At 35.8% G+C, this 16607-nt stretch overlaps 3 protein-coding genes across 7 annotated transcripts in view; 1 reads left to right on the top strand and 2 right to left on the bottom strand.

Annotated features, from left to right (window-relative positions):
- Positions 1-16607, top strand: part of chrm3a (cholinergic receptor, muscarinic 3a) — a 177272-nt gene that overhangs the window by 87709 nt on the left and 72956 nt on the right. The window lies entirely within an intron of this gene.
- LOC143746962 (solute carrier family 35 member D3) overlaps positions 1-16607 on the bottom strand; it is a 347105-nt gene that overhangs the window by 307010 nt on the left and 23488 nt on the right. The gene's annotated exons all lie outside the window — the stretch shown is intronic.
- LOC143746397 (uncharacterized) lies at positions 4832-7218 on the bottom strand. 2 transcript variants are annotated; one of them, XM_077238205.1, is made up of 5 exons: positions 7138-7218; positions 6701-6820; positions 6381-6528; positions 6155-6247; positions 4832-5329 (listed from the first exon to the last, which is right to left on the bottom strand). In XM_077238205.1, the coding sequence occupies exons 3-5, from the start codon at positions 6522-6524 to the stop codon at positions 5024-5026; spliced, it is 543 nt and encodes a 180-aa protein (XP_077094320.1). In that variant the 5' UTR covers positions 6525-6528; positions 6701-6820; positions 7138-7218; the 3' UTR covers positions 4832-5023. The 2 variants fall into 2 exon arrangements, with proteins under 2 accessions (XP_077094320.1, XP_077094322.1); XM_077238207.1 differs by having other exon boundaries at positions 6701-6816; positions 7138-7202.

The raw sequence follows: 16607 nt of genomic DNA, 5'->3' as shown, positions 1-16607 counted from the left end.
ATTGTGTAGTTAATTCTCATACTGTATTTTCAGAAAGTTTTGGATATGTATCCTCTCCCCAAATGTGTTACTAATAAAACACAATACAAATAATTTGAAGAGAAGGCTTATATTGACCTTTTAAGATTTTGTTTACATCTACCTTGTAAATATATTATTTGCTATTTTATTAAAAAGGTTACAATTACAGCAACAATTAAAATAACAATATTTCAAGTGTAATATTTCTTTGTAAAAACTAAAGTATACATTTTATCATACATATTTCAAAGTTAAGGATTCATTAGTTTGAATAAAGCCTACATTGGAACAAACACTATAATAGCATCCTAGTTGATGACTTTATTTTTGACAAAACAAACATAGCCTAATATATTTAACATTTGAGCAGAAATTGGTGTACAAAAGCTTATTCAATGTGGCAGTAGTCTATAGTTTAGGCTACAGTAAACAGTTAATAATATATCCAAAAACTAGTCAACGAAATGTTGTCTTTCATATTTCGTCTGTAACATAGGGATATCGTTTGTTGTTTTTATGATAGCCTATATTAGGGCATATGAATATTAATTTGCAGTTTAATACGTTGCTAATACAAAGACATTTTAACGTTATTTCAACATATTTCAGTCGATTTTCACTGATCTCAGTATAGCAATAGGGTTTGGTAAAAACTGTTCAGTTCATTCATTCACACACGCGATTCATATTTAAACAGTCTTTTTGCGGTTTACATACACTATGATATCACGATTAGAACACTAATAAAAAAACGTACTTCTCAGATGGATATTTCATATTTCTTTGTAAAAACTAAAGTATACATTTTATCATACATATTTCAAAGTTAAGGATTCATTAGTTTGAATAAAGCCTACATTGGAACAAACACTATAATAGCATCCTAGTTGATGACTTTATTTTTGACAAAACAAACATAGCCTAATATATTTAACATTTGAGCAGAAATTGGTGAACAAAAGCTTATTCAATGTGGCAGTAGTTTATAGTTTAGGCTACAGTAAACAGTTAATAATATATCCAAAAACTAGTCAACGAAATGTTGTCTTTCATATTTCGTCTGTAACATAGGGATATCGTTTGTTGTTTTTATGATAGCCTATATTAGGGCATATAAATATTAATTTGCAGTTTAATACGTTGCTAATACAAAGACATTTTAACGTTATTTCAACATATTTCAGTTGATTTTCACTGATCTCAGTATAGCAATAGGGTTTGGTAAAAACTGTTCAGTTCATTCATTCACACACAGACGCGATTCATATTTAAACAGTCTTTTTGCGGTTTAGATACACTATGATATCGCGATTAGAACAATAATAATAAAAAAAACTTACTTATCAGATGGATCCGTTGCTCCTCGAAATGAAAAAAACCAGCTCATGTTCTGAGGTAAATGTCCCAGGATTATTCCTCACACAGCCTCGCAAGAAGAAATAGTAGGCTACATTAATCTGATGATTACATTTGTTGTGTTATCGCGTTTATGAGGGGCGTTGACACTTTGCATGTGTTGCCTTAGATCATTTGCGTTTGAATAGCGCGCGCTCTCCGTGGCCGTCTCAGATTAGCAGAATAATGAGCTAAGAGAACGATAATGAGATCGGCTGATACCTCTCTCTTTTTTAATAGATTACATAAACAGAGAATATTTATTTTAGTTTTGAATTAGATATTTTAAAAGTACAAATTTAAATGATTATAAAGATATATTGCTCGTGCTTGTGTGAATAGTATTCGCTGAGCTTTGTTTAAGTTTAGAGACGTGCACCAGAAAAAAATTTAACGGAGACAGAGAGGCAGAAAGCACACCCTGTTTATTTTCTTAATTTTACAAAAGCACACGGTTTTGATGTTAATGTGAGTGTACACAAAAAAAAGAAGACCCTCTATAGTTTATAATCATGTATTGATTTTATTTATATGACCAAAAATGACGGAGTATTTTAAGTCTATGTTGCTGCTATGTGGAAAAAAAACAGCAAAACGCGCCGGCGCGTTTCTCGACCCCAGAGAGTTAACAGTGCCATGGGAGGATGCTGTAGATGAGGCATTTGAGAGGAAGAAACTGCGGTATGCTCATCTGGCCACTGAAGCAGAACAGCGAGGATGGAGAGTCCAGGTTTATCCAGTGGAAGTGGGTTGTCGAGGTTTTGTGGCACACTCTACAACCCGGTTCCTCAGAGATGTCGGATTCAGTGGCCAAGAGTTGCGTCGCACAGTAAAGAACTTATCTGAAGCAGCAGAAAGGAGCAGCAACTGGCTGTGGTTGAGACGGAAAGATTCTAGCTGGCTGTGTACAGGCCGCCATGCTACGGTTTCGTAGAATTCTTGAAAACTTGAAGAGTCTGTTGGTTTATTTGTATAGGTTGTATAGTATTTACAGTCATTACGTTCCTGTGTATATTGCGTGAATGACGGGTTGGGCAGATATTGTGTTTTGCGGTAGGTGGTATGCCATACGGAACCGTTGCCACTGAAACTGCATATTAACGCACCAGTGGGGCTCGACAGCCTGAGTCAAACGGGTTGGCGCGTATGGTTGGGTTGCGGAGAGATTGTGAGATTGAGGTTAGGTCTCAGCAGCAGGAGGGATGTAGAGGTCAGTAAGCTGGGCTGAGTTGAGTGGGGGACGGAGGGGGGTGACTCTGGGACGCCAGAGTCACTGTCGAGCCCTCTTGAGGTGTCGTGGGCTAGTTGACGAAAACTGAGGACGGAAGGTGCCCACTTGAAGACCCTAGAGATGTCCCCTACTCAGCTCAATCCAGACAGTTGTCATGGGGGGACCACACTGTGGTTGCAGCCGTTGTGTGTATTGACGCAGGTTAACACTAGACAGAAGGAGATTTACATCACCATATGGATAGAAGCGTAAATGGATGGAGAAGCATAGGTTACTGTAAAGCTATGTCTTAGTTGGTGCTTATCTTGGCGAAAGCCGAGTACAAATCAGCATGAAGTTTTAACATCTACTCTCGTGTAATGGAAATCATGGGAATGACAGACAGCCAGAGGGATTTTGATCCATTCCTCTTTCAGAACAGAGGCCAGGACACTATGTGATCCTGGTGGAGGAAAACATCTTCTTGCTCTTCCAAAATACCCAAAAGTGGCACAAAAATATTTAGATGGTCCTCCATATATATCCACATTTTCTTCCAGAATGGGTCTGTAGTCCTTGGCAGTGACGTGCTAATCAAGCACAGTAGGGAATGCCATGATATTTCAGCCCAAACCATTACTGATCCAACTCTGTGCTTCATACTGGGCACACAAGAGTAGGGGTGGTAAGCTTCTTTGGGGCTTCTCAACACCGTAATTCCACACAGCATATCAGAATGATTTCTGAAGGATCATGCGACACTGGAAAAAGCCGAAAATTTAGCTTTGCCATCACAGAAATAAATTTCATTTTAAAATATATTAAAACTGAAAACAGTAATTTTCGCTGCTTCTTCAACCTCTCTTTGAGTGTCTCCTCATCTATGTCTTATCGTGTACATTGTCCATGCTAAGATAAGGTCTGAGCTTTCTGCAAAGTTGCCCCATGCTCAAACGGATAAAACTGACGTGTATCAGGTTTTCTGAGGTTTTAGGACAGAACTCCATTTGAGAGTGATGTAAGTTGGGTCTCATTTGCCTTCAGTTACTGATAGCAGAGAACAAAAAAACAAAAAACAGCATTGCTCTTCATATCTGAAAAGAAGCTCTGCTATCTGAGCACGCTCTCATTTGATATACACAGACCTCCCCCGCACCTGTCTGGGTTCTCCAGGTGTGTGTGTGTGTGTGTGTGTGTGTGTGTCTGTGTTGGTCCATCCTCTATCAGGGATTAATTAACACTCTGAAAGGGGAAGACTGGAGGGAGGTTGAGAGTGTTCAATGCAGAGAGGGAAAGATGGATTGCGAAGAGGGGAGAAGTGAAATAGAGTAAAAAAGAAAGAGGCTGGTGAGCCGTTGGGCTGGGTGAGAGCCAGTGATCGGATTTAATTGCCTGCTTGTAAAGGCTGCAGGGTATTGTACCTGCCTGTCACACTAACACACTCACCGTAGAGTAAAATTTAAGTGTGTGAGGGTGCACATTTGAGCTTGATATATCTGCAAACATGACACATGGAAGACAACTTAATGGTTAGTTCTTCCAAAAATGAAAATTCACCCTCATGTTGTTCCAAACCTGTATGACTTTATTTTTTCTGTCAATAATGTTATTTTAGTATTATGTGAATACTATTATAGTATTTATTGATCAATTATTTTAAATTAGTTTTCCATTTAATTTTAGTTTTAGTAATTTTATTATGTGCTTTTGTCATGTATTAGTTTTTCAGTGTTAGCAACTTCTCTATGAAGAAATAGTTTTATTTTATTTCAGTAAAATATTATTTTAAATATTATTTATTTAACAATAACAACATTTGACTGAGAATCACACAAGAAGACATGCACTGTAAAAAGTAATACGTTGACTTTACTAAGAAAAGCTGTGGAAACTGATTGCCTCAAATTTTTCAAGCAAATTAGTTATATTTTTTGACTTGATACTACTCTCTACTACTTTGTAGAGTTAACTTGTGTATTTGTAGAGGTTACCATAAAACTTGAGTACAGGTACCTTAATAAACTCAAGTTTAGGCAACTTACAAATTTAAGTTGAGATTTGTAAGCAGAACTTAAACAAAACAGTTATTTTAACAAGTCTGCTTGTTCATTTTACTAGAGGAATGTGTGGAAACTGATTGCCTTAAATTTCTCAAGCAAGTTGTACTCAATATTCTAAGTTGAGAATACCAAGAAAGACAACAGATTTGGCAAAACACTAGAATGTTTATTTGTTCAACAATATTAATTTTAAAACATTACTTGGCCCGCCAACAACATTTTAGAAATACAGCACATAATGCATTCAAGAAAAAACAAAAAAATAAATACAATAAAAAGATCAATGTTTCTTTGTTTTTAACATCTTTACAAAGTGGTTGAAAGCAGAGCGTGTAAGTCACAGAGTTTGGTACAGAATGGCTTGTGGCCAAGGGACAAAATCACTCTCTGTATGAAGTCGAATGTGCTCTTCAATGCTGCAGGATAATCTTAAGTTTAGAGCATAATTTAGTCCAAAGAGCAAACACATTGCTTGTGGAAGATTTTCAAGATCATCCACAACCACCGTACCTTCCAAAATGATTGCCGTTGTTGTGGCATCAAGATGCAGGGAGTAGGGTACGGCAGCGGTTGCAAAGTCCTCGGGAATCACTGTCAGAATACCTATTTCAATGTTGGACATATCTTCATTGTCATCATAGTCCTAAAAATGGGAATAGCATATAACAAAAATGAGGTCAAAGAAAGCCACAAAACATCTTTTAAAGGGATAGTTCACCCAAAAATGAAAATCTTGTCAAAATTTACTCACCCTCAAGTTGTTCTAAACCTGCATGAGTTTTTTTTTTTTTTTTCATCTGTTGAACTGAAAAGAAGATATTTTGATGAATGATGGTAACCAGACAGTTAAGAGTAGCCATTGACTTCCATAGTAGGAAAACATACTATGGAAGTCAATGGCTACTCTCAACTGTTTGATTACCAACATTCTTCGAAATATCTTATTTTGTGTTCAACAGAAGAAAGAAATTCATACAGGTTTGGAACAACATAAGGCTGAGTAAATGACAGAATTTTTATTTATGGGTAAACTATCCCTTTAAGAGCACATACTCATTAAAATGTAAAACTAAATTAATAACACTGTATTATGTCTAAATGTAAAGGCGTTTTCAAATAGGACACAGCAGTGGATGCAGGGGGGAATACATACATCAAACCACTGCATGAAAAAACAAATAAAACTGAAGTCCAGTTATATAAATTAAAACTATCAAAAATCTATTGTCTTTCTTATAAATGTTTTTTTTTTCATTTCTTTACGTAATATAAAATGTATCTTCTTACAGTCTTTTTTCCTCTAAATTCTTAATTTATCTTTCACTTTCTTTTCTCTAACCCTTACTTTGTATCAGTGTCCCGATGAGTGTTTTTCTTGCCTTCATAACTCTTCTTGCCAGATATCAAAACTGTTTGAAGAACAGTTTGCCTGTTAAATAAGAATCACATCAGAGAAGAAAATACTTACAAAACATGTCTTGTAAAAATCGGTGGGGTCCTCTCCGAGAAGGAGTGGTAGGCCATGATGAACGGCTGTTCGTTCCGCATTGATGTTGGATTTCTGCAAAGTTATAAAAATTGATATTGAATAGAGCTCATGACACTAGCACAACACAGAGCAAAAAACAACAGCAAAAGCTACATTTGTTTTTCCATCGAAACATAATACAATTGTGATATGTCAAGGAGCTTACGTCATTTTGAATCTGCTGCAGAATCTTCTTAAGTTTGGAGCCAATGTCTCCAGCTTTAGCCTTGAAGAATTTGATAAAACGTTGAGTGAATCTGTCCAGTTCTTGAATGAATTCAGTTTGCAGGTTTTGCCAGATATACAGCATGGATCTAAAAAAAAAAAGAAAAAAAGAAAGAAAAGTAGGACAAACTGATATTACAAACTGACTTTTTACTGAAGAAAGTAAGTCCTAGTAAGAATTAAACACCAAAAGTGGTTAATGATCAATTTGTTTTTTAAATGTTCAAGATTAAATTATATAGGAAACCAATAAAGACTCACCTGACTCTGTGTGAAGAGGGCTGGCCAAAATAAGATGATAACTGCTTGTTAGTTACACTATCGTAATTAATGCATCATGTTATTCATTTCCATGTGAACGACACATGAGCCTCGAACTTTCTAGAAAGAATGAAAGAAACGTTATAACGTTAGGCCGCACAGAATTTTTACATACAATGATAAACCCATAACTTATAACCGATTAACACAGCTTATAAACTGTAGCTGCTACATAAAACAGTGTTCAATAAAAATCGATTTTTGCAATCTAGCTAGTAATTTGTTAAGCCACTTGTCTCAACTGGTCTCATTCGACATAAAACTACTTCAGTGTGCCTTTTCCTCTTACTGCACAATGAGCAAAATAAATTCTGTTTTTATAAGCAATACAATGACATTAAAGTTGAAAAATAGTTAAAGTGGCTAGCATAACTTACCTAGTTTTGCTGCCGCATCCCGAACAAGAGATGAAGTTCTTCGTCGATGTCGTGTCGTCTTCTTCAACCGTCCCATTGCGTAAATGCGCAAATTGCGCATGCGCGAGACGAAAATGCATTTAAGAAATTAAAAGAGGAAGAGTTGTTTCGTCTATGCGGAAACTTAATAACCAACGAACAATAACTATATCAAGCTCTGTTAATAAAAATATAAAAGATTGTGAAGCAGCAGCAGCCGATGGGCTTGCAAATACTCTTTAATCTTCCCAGTTATTTTATAGTGTGAAGGAAAAAAAGATTCCGAACCTTTAATAAATAAATAAACACGCATGTGTGTGGTGTGTGCGCGCATTAATTGTAGGGTATTTACTAAAAATGTTATTCATTTCATTATTATTATTATTTTTATGCAAATTATGTGCTCCAGAAATTTGCAACAGTGTGAACATGCCTTTAGTACAATACACTTACCAATCTTAAGTACAATGTACTAGATTTGTTTAGTTTAACTATTGCATGCACCTAAAAGTTCACAGTACACAGTATAATCAAGTTAAATCAACTAATTTTCCAAAGTAAGTTAAATGCACTAGTTTTTCTTAAGTAGAATCAGCAATTACTTTTTACAGGGATGGTAGAAGACTGTCTGTGTTTTTGATTTTCGGGTGAACTATACTCTTTAAAAACTCAACTTTATACTTTTATAATTTGTTAATTTAGAAACATGCATGTTTGAGTAGCTAATTATCATATATACTCTGTACATTGTGTTTTATTCATTGTGATTATCCATGTTACATTGTTCCTCTGACTATCCGTGTTATACTGCTACCATCTGAATTCAGATTTTTGAGAAGCTGAAAACTCATTTAACTCTCTCTGGTTGATTGGGTTCTGTCATAAGCAACTTTATCACAGAAATGCATGCATAATTCCATAGTTTTGCCCCCCTGGCCCAAGGCCACATTCACTATTAAACCGCATTCTTCTCAGCTAATCACATCACAGCATCCTCCTAAGAATGACAAGGGGAAAGTTTATCCCCAAAGACATTGCGTTACGGCACAAACACAGACACACACACACACACACACACACACACACACACACACACACACACACACACACACACACACACACACACACACACACACACACACACACACACACACACACACACACACACACACACAAACACACAAGCACACACACACATGCTGCCACCATGACCACCACAGCTCCATAAAAAAATATCACCACTGTTGAAATTGGTAATTATGGAAAGAGGGGAATAATTTTGGTTTATCTATGTCAGTCACGCTTTCTACACTCTGTCTTTTGGCTTCGACAGGAACTGCAGTGTAGAGCGTATGCCAGGAATGCATTTCTAGCAGAGCGAGAATAATCACATTGAACTGCCGGCCTGCATGAGTAAATAGTATGAGCACATTGTGTTGAAAAATTGTGTTTACTTGACGCCACTAAATGCCTCCAAACGCTTGGATTATCCGATGGTAATTCTGCCTCTGGCAAAGATCAAGTCTCATTTATCAGTGATAAATGGTGCTGTACTGTATATCCTGATTTTTACATTTTTCGTAATGTGCATGATGTTATTGTCTTCAGAGATTCGCGTTTTTGTTGTTTACATGGAGACCGTTTTCAAAAACTTGCACTTTGAAACCCGGTTACAAAAGTTTGCGTTTTCAGGCACCTAAAACGCTGCTGTTATGTAAACAAACGGCCAAAACACATAAAACCTTTTATGCGTTTTTGTTGACAACAGTGTCTTGTAAGCCCCAAAGTCTCAGCGATTATTCAAATATTACCCACGAGTATTTTATACCAGAAATATGTTACATTAAACAGTATTTATATTATATTGTTATATTAAATGGAAATAGTCAGATGTGTCCTGCATTTTGTGTGTAACCCTGTTACTAAATGATTTTCGCTCTTGGAAAGAAGACAGATATATATACATACTGTATGACATGAAAGAAAGGTCAGACCGTCAACGTTGTGCAACATCAGAGACATCCAGCAATCCTTGAACCGCTCATTTGAATATTCTATCCATGGACAACTCAAGGAACAGATGGTGGGAAGCGAAGTTGGATTATTCATTTAAAATGAGAGACAGACAGATAATGGTGCGTGGGTGCATGTGTGTCGTAATTGAAGTTTCTTGAGGCATAGAATAGGAGGATCTGCTGTGAATAAGCTCATGTTTTGCCTCCAGAGGTAAATTCTTCGTCTTCACAGGTGCTTTCACCTGCACCTGTTATCTTTTTATCCACCTGGATGGATCTCAATGTCCATGTGTTTCTCTCTCTCTTCATATCCTCTTTTCTCTATTCACTCTCTCAGTTTGTCGGACCAACATTGTGCACACACTTTGGCAGGTGCTGTAGTGCAGGTGAGAAGATTGTGTGTGTGAACTGTGTCATATATCATCTTTAACAGAAGGACTTTTTTGTAGGAATGCACCGAAATTTTAATTTTGGCCGATATCGATAACCGATAATTCTTTACATTTGAAAGTCAATTGACTATATATTGGCCGATAAATCTAAATTCTAATTTTTATAGACTTTGATAGCCTGAATACATAAAAAGGCTCACCATTAAAAGCCATGTCCCAAAACACTTCAACATAAATCAAACATATACAATACAGTAGCCTAGTTTGAACCAGTTTAAGATTCCTTAACTTTTCAAATTAATTTTACACTCCTATGACCAACTTTCTTTATTAAAAAAATGGTAACACTTCATAATAAGGTTTAATTTTGTTAGTATTAGTTAGCATGAACCAACAATGAATGAACAATACTTCTACAGCATTTATTAATCTTAGTTAATGTTAAGCTCAACATTTTATAAGACATTTAAGATCCAAAGTTGTATCTGTTAACCTTAGTTAATGCACTGTGAACTAACATGAACACAAATATTTTATTAACTAACATGAACAAAGGCTATTGCTCTCTGTTAGTTCATGTTAGTTAATGCATTAACAAATGATACCTTATTGTAAAGTGTTACCAAAAAATCTATTGCCTAACAAAAAATTACAATAAAATACCTAAATAATGCAATCAAGTAATTGTGTGCCATAGATAAATAAAATGGAATCTCCTCTGCACGGATAATAAGGAAATTATTTTAATCAAACGATATTGTTGATGAAAATAATACGAGTTATTAATAAAAAAAAATGTAAAACATGTTTAATATTATGGTGATAGTAAACATCTTTAATATTAGGCTTACTGTTTCAAATTACATCATTGCTGTTTGAACTGCGCGCACTGAAGCTGAGAACGAACGTTTAACCTTCTAGCAAAGCGATTCAGTTGATCAACTCAACGGTTGCTGAAGAATGCAACTGAACCCAAAGAATTTACAACTTTTTATTACAATAGTGTATACAATTATAATGAGATGACAGCCCCAATCACAGCTTTTAATGGTTTGCATTGCTGTTTGATCGCGTGCGCTGATGCTGAAGAGAATGAGCACCATGAAACTGAAGAACTTTTCTAGCAGGTTGTTTAAATCAACGAAACGCATCCTATGTAAGATTAATCAGATATTTATATTACATAAACCTAATATTAGGACTTATCATATATCTGCACAAAAAGCGAACTTGACTGTGCTGGTCAAAACGTATAACCCCTGTTCTCGACGTGCTATTCCCACAACACGCTGAAACACGGCAACTATAAACCCAGAGAATTCACAACATTTTATTACAATAGTATTCTCATTATAATGGCATGTATATGACAGTCATAGTTATTACTGTGCATTGCTGTTTGAGCTGGGCACGCTAAAGAGAAAGATGATCACCGGTACAATTAAGCGCTTTACTGCATCGTTCATTAACTCAACCAAACGCATCCTATATTAGATTAATTATACATATTGCAAAATTACAAAATAAACATATTACAACTTACAATGGCAGAAAATACTGCGAATGCTCAAGAGAACTTGTCTGTGCTTGTCATGAAGGCTTAACTCTTTCCGCCACAACGCGCTCGACACACTGAAACACTGGCGAACTCGAATTCACAACATGCTTTTACAGGCCTGCTCTTATTATAATGTTATGAAGCCTATGTGACATATTTGTGCTGCACTGAACTATCTTCCTTTTCGAAGTGATTCCAATCATTCAAAAGGTTTTGAATGATTGGAATCACTTCGAAAAGGAAGATAGTTAACTCAACGGCGGACAGCGCACATCTCTCAACTGAAGTAAATAATCTATTATCTATCGGCTTTGATATATCGGCCTAATTTTCGTATTGGATCGATAACAATAACATCAAAAATTACCATTTATCGGCCGAAATCGATATGTGGTCGATATATCGTGCATCCCTACTTTTTTGTGTGATGTTTTTCAAGTGTGCTCAATAAATCCGTCACTCAAACCATCTCAATTCCATGCTGATCTTTTTCACTCAGTTAAATTTTTAACTGTTTTAGTCCACCTTTTTTTGACATCACCCCTTCCCCCTCCTCCCTTCGCCTGAGATTTATCTTTCTGTTTTGTCGAACAGCTGCGGTATTTGGTAATTAAGTTAAACACACTTTGTCAGATTGCAAAGCACACTTTGACAGACCGAATCTCCCCTTAGATACTTTCCCTTTAGATCATCTCAGATGTGAGATACCAGGATTTCACAGATTACAGACAATTGAGATTTATGTGACAATTCTTGAGCGGATGTTGCAGTTAAAGTTAGTTGAAATGGATCAAAGAGTTCATCCGGCATCAGTTGGTTCATTTCGAGCTGATGTTGGATCGTTGCATTGATCCATGCTTGTCAATTCTCCTGCTTCACAGCAAACTGCATTTCAGATACTGTGACTTTAATGCTTTGTACTTAAAATCATTTAAACGTCATTTATTTGTCTTTAAAGACCCCATAACATTTGTATGATGGGGTTTCTTCTTGAAACAGGAAATTGGTGCAAACATCACAACCCAGCAAAGCCACTTCCTTCACAACCTACTGGCAAAGGAAATGTGATAAGTACATTTAAATAAAAAGAATGAGTGCGATTACAATTATAAGGTTTTATTTATCATTTAGGGAAGTTTTTATTATTTGATTGTACAAAACTTTGTATAAAGAGTCAATCATAAATGTTTTTGTCAATTTTTCCAGGAAGAGAAACACTGTCAATTTTAAATATGCATTTTTTTAAATATTTATTTTCTCATTTTTGGGAGTACATTAACATTCAGATGACCTTAAAAACATGGCATTGCCACACACGTTTTTTATTTATTTTAAATGTATGCATTTTCTGATTTAACAGGGTATTTTTTTTTGTCAGATCATACTGTTCAAATGTTTGGGTCGGTAAGACGTTTTTAATTGAATTTGAAAGAATTCTCTTGTGCTCACCAAGGCTGCATTTATTTGAACAAAAGTACATATTGTGAAATATTATAACCAATGTTTTAAATTGGTATATATTTTAGAATGTAATTTGTATTAGTCATTAGTATGTTGCTGCCCTTTTTAGCCGTAACTTGCGTATGTATACACATTCTTTGTATCTTTTTTATGTGTAACTGCCTTCAGCTCTTATAATGCAAACCCTGAATCAGTGCCATCTGACAGACGAAGGATCCCTGTCCTTGTAATATAATATTAATAGCAGAAACTACCATATTCTTGACAACTGAGACAGTGAAAGTTACAACTGCTGAAAGAGACCGTTTCAGGTCACTGCTTGAGAATGAAATGCCTTTACTCTGTGCAAATATGACTGAGGTTCACTGAGAAAAACGTACTCGATCCATGTCCTCCATCAGTTTAGAGAAAGATGGAGTTTCTCTTAATGTATACAAGAGGACAGAAGGGCAGAGATGATGGCACATAGACAGGATCCTACACTGAATTGAAAATCTTTGGTGTTTTTTCTTTTTTCTTTTCTTGGTAATATGGTGCAGTGAGCTGGTAAATTCTTGAAGTTTTTGGCATCTGTATTACATAAGCACTCATTATTTCTTAAATTGAAGTAGTAATCTGAATAAATGCGAGTAAATCTTACCCTGGGTGGCAATTGATTTTTGTCCATTTTCATCAATAATTCTGTGCTGAATGACTCATTCTCTCATTTCAGTTTCATATGAAATTAGTTCCTAAATTGTTGTCCCCACCACAGCCACTCATGATCTGATGCTTTCTCCCCCCTGCAATTCAATCACATTGTTTAGTGCTTTATTTTTCAACCTGGGTTTAGCTTGAGTGCAACTTGTGTCTGTAATGAGCATGTTGAATACCTCCGGTATTTATTTCCTTGTATTCCTCTAATGATGTGTTATGACAGTTTATTTCAAATTGATTTGCGGCAAGCGATTTGTCTTTAGTTTCAGGGTAATTTTATATGAATCGATCAAGACTTGCTGAATATGCTTTAACAGCGTTGTTACACAGCTTTCCAAGGTAACAACTTGAATTTAACATTATTATCGTTCAATCTATCATAAAATGTCCATGAGCTGTCTGTATCAGCTTGTTGTCATAGAGAAATGGGCTAGTTGTAATTAGCCTAATGACAGAAAGGAAGAGACCACAGTGGAAGCCAGTCAATTATTGCATTATGCTAATGTGAGCTAAGACCATAATGGCAAATAGCATGGAATAGAAATATCATTGTTTCCTTCCAAATAACTGACATTAAATGTCTCCCTGCCATAATGACTGCTCTTCACTTCATTAATCCTGACCAAATCAACATTCTCTTTCCCTTATTAATCAAGGCCTTATTAGGTACAAGTAATCCTGTAAACATGGAGTCAAACAAAAAACAATTTAACCAGGTGCAAATGCTAATAGCATATAGTGCAAATAGCATATAGTTGGCTAATTATTTTTTATTATTGTAAGTCATGGGCTAATTATTCTTTTCTGCGCAAATACACCTCCTTTACTTGTAAATTCGAGTCAAAATGGACTGCACGTTATTTGCATAAATCTTTGGAAACCACTATTTGTCTGCCGCAATTATTGTTGAACTGAATTGCATTTAAAAGGATGTTTGTGATATTTTCAATTGATCATGGCTGCAGTAATTAATAAAATGATGATCAAGTAATGAAGAAGCATTATTACCAGGCATATATCCAGATGATCCACATGTGTTTGAATGTTCTTAGGAAATTGAAATCCAATCAGATTTAGCAAGTGTGGAATGCGTTTTTTTTCCCCCGTTTAAAGCTACATCCCTATGTGGTTTGAAATCCTATTCAAATCGCATTACTGAAAATTCGTTTCAATCTGACCGCTGTAATCAGATTTCGCGTGGTTTGTGACTTTTTCACGCCATGTAAAACACAAATGTCAGACGTTACAGGAAACATGCTGAAGTCGCTGCCGAAACAAGGCTGGGTTGTTCCAAAGTGCCGGACGAGCCGAAATATTACAAAATAACGTCATGAGACATGTTTGTAAACTGACGGAGGCGACAGCACGGAAATAAACCAGTGCATACCAACCTCCAGTTCTGCCGCTGCCTCAGAAGATGCAGTAGTCCAGCACGGCGGCCACACATTTCCATGTTGTAAAATTTAAAAGACATCTCTATTGCAAACCCCTCCATGTTGCGGTTGTATTTTGCATATTCCTACGAACACAACGTCATTTCCACAGAAACCAATGGAGATATTCCAGAAAACGAAAGAGCTGCATGGACACACAAATCAAATCTGAAGAGTTGCGATACACGGTGTGGACATCAATAATGTTAGATCAGATTCCAATCGGATACACAAATAATCAGATTTGGACTGACAGTGTGAACGTAGCCTTTGGCTACATCTACATTTGAAAACGGCGTTTTCGTTTTAAAATGCTCCACACTAGCATTTTAGAAAAGTTTCTCGTCCTCACTGAAACGACGGAAAACACGTGTGCACATGTTTGAAATTTAATAACTCACTGAGATGATACAGAGAGCATAGTAATTTTATTAGCCAAATTTCCAACCACTTACTGGAGCATCCAGGTCGCACTCAATCGCTATTCCTTGTACGGTCTAAAACAAAATTTCATGTTTTGCCACAGTACAGCAATTGCTAGTCATCTTTGCATGAATGTAATATGAAGACTCTACAATATAACATTTAGCAGGGACATACCATTATAAACATCACATTTTTCAAAAAGTTACATTTTTGCAGGACAAAAAAACTCAAGATGTAGAGAAAAACTTGTGGTTTCATATGTATTCAGATTGCTTTAGACATAGCCTTACAGGGGTTGCACCATGAAAATTGTTTTCAACACACTTTGGCAGCGCCTTTGTGCAATTGCGCTGATTTGCATGTTTCTTTTAATGAATTGGGCAATAAAACAAACCAGAGAGTGTGATTAATCAGTGTGGATCAAACATCCATAATTCATTATTTGTGAATTTTCTCTATATTGTTAAGCAAAATATTTTTATATGTGACAGTTATCAACTATGTAGCTCATAGTTGATAACGGTCTCACATGATAATGCATCATTCGAGGAAGCATAAATAATGGTTGCAGGAGTTGGAGGTTGCATATTGTGAAGAGGATAATTCCCTGAGAAGTTGTTTAATGTGATGAAAAGACCCTCTTCGGGGGACCCATCATTTCACATTCATCTTAAATTTCCAAGAACCCCACATATTTATGTTTTTACTTAAAAATGTTTATTATAGGTTAGTCAGACATTCGTCCTTGTGAGAGCTGTGTGACATTTGAAAAAACAATTGTCTTTGGAAAAATAGTCATTTGAGAAAATATATCAGTAGTGGCACAGTATCAAGAGGGGTTGAATTTTGGATCTGTGCTGCAGTCTAAAATGGGAGATTATTGCACCTTAAGTCAAATGATGTAAATAACTGCCCCGCAAAGTTGTGTTATGACTCTGCAAGGTCATTATGCAGTATCATCATCATCACTATTACTCAACTTTTGTTTTTGGTAAAAATTGGAACTTTCTGATGAAAACTAATGCCTTTTATTTACAGTGCTACCCTTTGGAGGGAAACCCTTTAAAAATCCTGAAGATCTGAATTGATGATTCTGGCTTTAATTAGTATAGCCTGTTTTAGTGATCTGATCAATTCTTTACAGGCTATGCTAATCTATGCCAGAATTAGCAATGCATGTGGGATGGACTTACTCTTCGCTTATAGGCATCACTTTGTATTAATAAGTGGTGGGCACGGTGGCACCAGAACAAGTTTTGAAGTGTGTGCTTTTGGATGTGCTGATTATGTTATATAATATTAATTATGTCATCCTCAAATATTTGAACACAATCTTTTGCTGTTTTGCTAAATAGTCTGTGTCATTCATTGATACCAAGATCAGTACATTAGTGAAATGTAAATAAAACGGAACTGTAAATCATTTATTAATATATGTTTTTACTTATATTTTAAATTAAGAAAGTTGTAC

The sequence above is a fragment of the Siphateles boraxobius genome, unplaced genomic scaffold (genome assembly GCF_051911475.1).
Source record: "Siphateles boraxobius isolate OS27281-9 unplaced genomic scaffold, OSU_SipBor_1 22, whole genome shotgun sequence".
Lineage (NCBI taxonomy): Eukaryota > Metazoa > Chordata > Actinopteri > Cypriniformes > Leuciscidae > Siphateles > Siphateles boraxobius.
This window is presented reverse-complemented; position numbering and strand designations above follow the sequence as displayed.